This window comes from Penaeus chinensis, chromosome 14, assembly GCF_019202785.1.
Source record: "Penaeus chinensis breed Huanghai No. 1 chromosome 14, ASM1920278v2, whole genome shotgun sequence".
In the NCBI taxonomy this organism is placed as follows: Eukaryota; Metazoa; Arthropoda; class Malacostraca; order Decapoda; family Penaeidae; genus Penaeus; species Penaeus chinensis.
This window is the reverse complement of record NC_061832.1, coordinates 16,118,894-16,126,182: the sequence shown is the minus strand read 5'-3', so window position 1 is coordinate 16,126,182 and position 7,289 is coordinate 16,118,894. Positions and strand designations below refer to the sequence as shown.

General features: G+C 39.4%; 1 protein-coding gene across 1 annotated transcript in view; it reads left to right on the top strand.

Moving 5' to 3' along the window:
- LOC125032141 (centrosomal protein of 290 kDa-like) overlaps nt 1-6,716 on the top strand; it is a 34,289-nt gene extending 27,573 nt beyond the window's left edge. The window contains exons 3-6 of the mRNA XM_047623182.1: nt 1,162-1,365; nt 1,846-2,007; nt 2,624-2,752; nt 4,968-6,716. Of these exons, the coding sequence (XP_047479138.1) occupies nt 1,162-1,365; nt 1,846-2,007; nt 2,624-2,752; nt 4,968-5,951 (1,479 nt within the window). The 3' untranslated portion in view covers nt 5,952-6,716. The remainder of the gene's footprint in view (nt 1-1,161; nt 1,366-1,845; nt 2,008-2,623; nt 2,753-4,967) is intronic.
- Nucleotides 6,717-7,289: the final 573 nt, after the last annotated feature.

Here is a 7,289-nt window from a genome sequence, read left to right as displayed (position 1 = left end):
CATTTTGTAAGGAATAGTCATGAGTCTTCTGTATTTTCACTTCCTTATTTACCTTACGAATATATATTTCTACGCCCTCGTCCTAACTCATTTGCATTAATCGAAACTCAGTCATCAGAAAGATCTGCCTACCTACCTAATGTAACCTTTCTTACCTGCCTACCTATTGTACTTACCTACCGATCTACTTACCTTCGTATCTACTTACCTACCTACAAGCTTATCTCCTACCTACTTACCTACTTATCTTCTCACCTACCTACTTACCTTTCTACCTACCTACTTACTTACCTACCTATCTACCTACCTACTTACCCTCCCACCTAGCTACTTACCTTCCTACCTACCTATCTTCCCTCCTACCTACTTACCTTCCTATCTACCTACCTACTTACCCTCCCACCTAGCTACTTACCCTCCTACCTACCTACTTACCTTCCTATCTACTTACCTACCTACCTACTTGCCTTCCTATCTCCTACCTACTTACCTACCTACCAATCAACCTACCTACTTACCTACCTTTTTATCGACATCTGAATTAATCGCAGTCAGTCAGTCTATCTCTCTGTCTATTTTCCTACTTCCCTTCCTATATCTATTTACCAATTTATTTATGCATTTGTCTCTATCTATTCACCTATCTATTTATCTATTTACCTTTCTGTTTAATTCATCTGTTTATCATTTTATTTAATTATTGTTTTTATGTTTCTTTACTTCATTGATTTATCTGTTTACCTTTTTATTTAATTATTTTTCTTTATTTGATCAATTTATGTTTATCTTTTTATTTAACTTTTTTCTTTATTTCATTAATTCATCTGTTTTTCTTTTTCATTTTTCTTCATTTTATTAATTCATATGTTATTCAGTTATTCACCTACTTTCATCAATTTATTCATTTATTCGTTTAATTACCTACTCATTGATCTATTTATTCATTTATTCGTTTAATTACCTACTCATTGATCTATTTATTCATTTAATTATCTAATCATTCATCTATTTATCCAGTTATTCACCTACTCATTCGTCTGTTTATTCAGTTATTCACCTATTCATTCATCTATTTATTCAGTTATTCACCTACTCATTACCCATCTATTCATTCACGCACTCACGCCTTCCCTCGCACTGACGGCCGCGCGTCCTCCCCAGACCGACGAGCGCCAGCGACTGATGCTGACGAAGATGTCTCAGGGCCTGGACCTCCTGATCACGCAGAACCCGGATGACGACTTTGCCCTCGGCCCGCCCACGGATCTGAGCGGGGACGCGGCGAGGGAGGTCAAGAAGCTCACCAGGAAGGTCAACCAGATGGACAATATGGTTGAACGCGAGTTTAGGAAGGTTTCGAATGAGGTAGGTGTCGGTTTTGTGTATTTTTGTGTGTTTGTGTGACATATCAAATCGCCCTCTGAAACTATCACTTCAGCCTTTATACAACGGAACAACCAGTCCCCTTGTCTAGACCCTGGCATACCCGGGTCTGCCCTCCTTGAATATATATATATATTTTTTGGTTATTATTATTAGTGGTAGTTGTGTTCTTTTTTCAGGGCGGGGGGGATGTGTGTTCGGTTGGTTGTTTAGAAAGGGAGAAAACGATGGATTTTTTATTTTTATTTTAGAACGGTAAATTGATTTTGTGTATTAGACGACTCTTATATATAAAAAAAAAACTTATTATATTACACATTTACCTAATTTTCCCCTTCCTTTCTTTAGCACATTCAATTTATCTTATGACCAACACACAAACACACACACACACACAAAAAGCATTATCCCCGTAACTACATACTTTTACCACATATCTCATGGTGCTTGTTCCTTCCACAGGTAAAGATCGTCGGAGAATCACTAAGTCAGCACATGGAACAGCTCCAGTCCCGTCATGATCGACTGGCAAGTGGCATGGACTCGTGTGAGAGGGAGACGATCACAAACATTCAGCAACTTGGCGCCATACTTACCCACACGTCCGAAAGGATTAATGAGAAGGTGAGTGTTCGTGTGTCCTTGAATGCAGTCGGGGATTTATCATGTCTGAATTATATGGTCTTTGTTATTTCTCTGTTGTTGTGTGTGTGTGTTTTTTTTTTTTTTTTTATCAATTGCCTGTATTGCCTTGTTATATTATGTATTTGTCGTCATTTATATGTATTTTCTTAATATTATGTGCTTTTTTTGTCGTCATTCACAGTTATTTTATCTATTATCTGCATTTATCATCATTTCCATGCAATTGTCCATCATTATATGTATTTATCATAATTTACATGCATATTCTTAACATTATATGCATTTATCATTTACACGTATTTCCCTAACATTAGTTGCACTTATCATCATTTACATGTCTTTCCTTATCACGTCATATACATTTACCACCATATACATGCATTTCCTTATTACAATATACATTTATTATAATTTACACGCATTTCTTTCATCACATCATATCCATTTATCAATTACACGCATTTCCCTATCACATCACATAAAATCATCATCTATATGCCTATAACATCATTTAATACCATTCCTCATAACACCTTATGTATGGCCACACGTACGTACTTCACAGCATCCACACGCACCTCTTTCTACCCTCCAGCTGGAACAGGCACCCGACTGTAGCAGCAGCGCGCCCAATCCTGAAATCACCTCCCGTCTGAACGCTCTCGACCACCTCTATCGCGAACAGGAAGCCGAGATTCACCAACTCTCCGAACAGACACATAAGGTAAGGGAGGGTCTCTGGGGAGGGTCTCTGTGGGGATAGTTAGTACTTGGGGCTTTATGGTTGGTTAGAGGTTCCGGTTGAATGTGATTTTGCGAGGCGTGTTGTTAAAAGAGGAAGGAAGAGAGAAAGTTGTTTTTTTCACTTCTTTTTGATGATATGTGGTGTTGTTTGCCTTTCTAGGTTAGGGTAGTTTAAGCAATAGTAGGATTTTGTGCTATTATATCAATACGAGCGATAGGTTTGATTATATAGAGAAGTCAGCTATTGTGCCTAATAATAAAACTGGGCGAATCGTGCACGGTAACCGTACATTGTGAAAATTCAATAGAATTAATGTGAAAATTCAATTAAGGTCGTGAGTTTCCACGTTAATGTGGAAATTCACAACTTAAAGTGAATAGGAACTGAAAGAATCGTCGTTATTATTATTTTTTTTTTTACTAATGCCATTTCTAGTCTTTATTTATTCACCTACTTATTTGTCTGTTTATTCATCTATTCATTTCTTTATTTATCAATTTAATTATAAAAAATGACGGTTGGAACTCGCCTTCATATATCTTCAGGGTAATTGATGGTTCACTGTAATGCACCGTTTTTTGTAATAGTCATTGAAAAAAACAAACATTTTTTTCCCGAAATATTTCTTCTTGCGTCTTGTGGTCTTCACCTAGAGCAGGGTTCTTCACCTGGGGCTCATAGAGGGATTTCATGGGGGGCGTGAGGATCAGATAAAAAATAATAGTTTATGTCACTGTTTTCATTTAAACTGTTTACTTTAAAGTTTGATAATATTTTGTGTCTCTCATACATGTTACAAGACGATCAAATCTCAATGAATTACATTATACGTATTGCATGCGAAGTTGTGTTCATTTGGATAGTTTTGGGCAAGGGGGTCCATACTTAATGGATTAAAAGGATACATTTAGACTTATTAATGAATGAGAACTAGATATCACACTTGAAGGTGACTTACAATATGAATAAAAAATAAATCACCATTATTAACCTATTCGTTCTGGGTTTATGTGCTGTCCACCGTAGTTTTTTTTTTATGAATTCTCTTGCACACAGATGGCTCCACTAGTGCGCAGTCACCAAGGCGTCAGTTAGTAGGCCCTCGTGACCGCACCAGACTTCCCTATTCCTAGAATTTGCGGACAAAAAATATACTATTGATATCGAAATTGCTGTTGTCATTATTAGCATTATGATGATTATAATTTTAAAATAGTATCAATAGAAATAATAAAATAATAAAAAGAAACTTTCCGAAATTCAGACACACAAGTAAACAGGTTAGATTTGTAGGATTAATAATTGACTCTTTAGTGACTAAGCACTTGTGGAGCCTTCTCGGTGTAAATACAACGAATAGCCTAAAGCCGTCATTTCCTCTGGCAAGGAACTGTCGTGCGAGACTTTGGTTTGAACCCCACATTTATAAGGGTCGTGGCAAGGCATAAAAAAAGAATATGCTTTAGCTATAAGCATTTGAAGGTCATTGAAAACGGTTTTGAAAAGGGGCAGTATCTAGACACATTCTTGTCGTATTTGCCTAATGTCTCCGTATACCATAACGATCATTAACTAGTCTATATTAAGTTATAGATGGTTATTTTATGGATAATTGAGTATGAGTGTAAACTCGTTTATAATTTAAACTGTAATTAGTATCGATATTCAAAAAGGGATATTTTCAAGTTATCAAAGAGATAAGACATTCGAAGTCGGAGTCGACATACCAAAGAAAAACATAGGATGTAAGAGGCTACTTATTTCGGCAATTCGTCTTCGTTTAACTTGTAATATTGTCATTATTACTTCTCCAAAGTCGCAGTGACACCTAATAGTGTCTCACGACAGTTTTTTGCCGACGGAAATGAGGCATAAAAATTACAGTGGACATGGCATACAGTTTGCCATCCGGCGATTGGGTTTATGTTCGTCTTCATTGGATGTATTCCAAAACTTTCGCTAATATTTGGAGTAGTTTTAACATTTGAGATATAGAAATCATGCTTGCTGTTATCCTGAAAACTGCTTTACTATAGATATGAATAAGTAAAATACCATTATTATCGCTCGTTTCCAATTATCTACGAGAAATATAAATGAATACCATGATGAACGTTCCTTTCAAATGAAGTTTTACTTCAGACATACACAAAGTCAATCGCCATCATCAGCGTTCCTTTCCCCTGCTTTCCAGAGCCTGGAGGAGAACCTGGAGACCCTGCAGAGCCTGATCAAGGAGAGCCACCGCGGCCAGGCCATCATCAACGCCTCCGTGGCGGACTTGAACTACAACCTCCGCCTGCTCGACGACTCCACCCAGGACGGTCTCGGGCGCCTGGACACGAACATGCAGCAGGCCGTGAAGCAGGGCACGGCGGCCCTGAGCCAGAGCGTGACTCAGCTGGAGCAGGAGCTGAAGCAGGGAAACACCCACATCATGGACACTTTGGATGACTCTGCGTCGCAGGCGGAAAATCTGCAGAACACCGTCCTGGAGAACTACAGCGAGCTTTCGGCGGAGATCAACAGCCTGCGCAAGGTGGAGCAGGTGATGATCAACACGGCCGACGCGGTGCTCGACACCAAACGCAGCATCGAGTACGGCATCCAGCAGATCATCTTCGAGCTGGGCGACATCGTGAAGAACAGCGGCCACACCATCAACTCCACCCTGTCCGACCAGATCAGCAACGTCTCCTTCGCCATTCTAAAGAACCAGACCTCGGCGCTGACCAACATGACCGCCAAGATGGAGAAGGAGATCTCTCAGGTGTGGCGGCAGATCGGCGTCATGTACCAGCAGATGTCGCAGTCGGTGGACCTCCTCGACCAGCTCAGCAGCACCACCAAGGAGCACATGAACGCCTCCCTCTCTCGCGTGGGCACCATGGACGGCACCGTCGGCCAGATCAGCAACAAGGTCGCGGACGTGGAAAATAACCTCAACTACCTGCTGGGTCGCCTCTCGCTCGTCGTCTCCGAGTTCAACCTCATGAAGACCGGCGTCGGGGAGGAGCTGGTGAGGCTCAGGGAGAACATGGCGCAAACTACAGCCCCGGTGCAGTTCGCCGAAGGGGAGCCCGAGTCCGACACGAGGTACGACGTGAACCGCAAGCGCCACGCCCTCCCGCCCTCGGACTACTTCTCGCAGCCACGCGAACCGACCTCCGTCTTCTAGTCCGGGAGAGCGGAGGCCCCTGGGGCTGTCACTTGTTTTTGTTTCGTTTTTTTTTTTTTTTTCTTGAAAGTCTTGAGTCTGGCATTTTGCAGACGAGAAGCTTTGGCACGAGAAGAGGGCTGGACTTCGAATACATGGTTTAGCACTTACGTAGTAGAGGCATCATAACTGTAAGTAGGAGTATTTTGTAGCTCAGTTGTTTCATATAGGTAGGCGAAGGGCTGTGCAGACCTGCTTGAGCCTTTATTTGCATCACCTTATTTTCCACATAGTTTACGCTAAAAAAAAGTTTCGCCAATACATCAAAACGTTTCCGAACAAAGATGACGCTGAGTCTAACAACACTAGCAAGGAAAACTTTGCAAGCTTAATGAGCAAGAGTAACACCGATTTCACGTTACTTTCAGAAGCATTAAGTAGCTTAAAAAAAAAAAAAAAAAACGGGTCAGCTAGGGACCAAGGACACGGTAGACAAAAAAAAAAAAAAAAAAAAGATGAAAAAAAAATTTCGAAAACTTTGTAAAAAAAAAAGATCCTCTCTTAAGCGGACTCCTTTATATTAAGTGAACTCCCCTGTTGCTTATCTTCAGCAGATAAAGAGGACTGAATACGGTTACAATGAAATTTACGTTTTATCGTTTGCTGCAGATAACTGATAAGAAGTAAGATATGTTGTTACAGTGTGAACATACACGATGCAAATGTAACAGAAAGAATGTTACTAAAATGTGTTTGATTCTAGTATTATTAATAACATTAGTCTAATGATGTGTTTTATTAGTCCTTCCAACAGATTACATAAATGAATGAAATAATTTACCACTTATAATGGCTTAATGAGTGTATGGTAAGGAATAAAGATTGTTGGGAGCCATTCAGTAAGTCATGAGAACTATCTCATTACTACAGTCCAATGTATTATACAACCTGTTGCATATAGTGATCAGTCTTCAAGACATATTGCATGATTCAGGCAGTATATTATATGATCAGACCATTCCTGTGTATCAGATACATTAATTGCATTGAATTCACTTTGAAAATTGTCTGGAAATTTTGAAACGGTCGAGTCCGTGAAAAACAACAATGAACATATAAACCTTTGATCAAGAACCATAGGTTTTCATACGGAAAGACCTTGATGCTTCTGGCACTTTTTAAAACTTTATACAGGCCACAGAATTAAGCTAAACTGTGACAAATTTATCACTAACAAATTTTTCTTGTAGTTTTTTTGTATTATCCATGTCTTTGCAGCATGGATAATACTTAATGCAAATTGAAATAAGTAATGCATTATGCAGATGAAAAAAAAAAAAGTTTTTCAAAGATATTTTG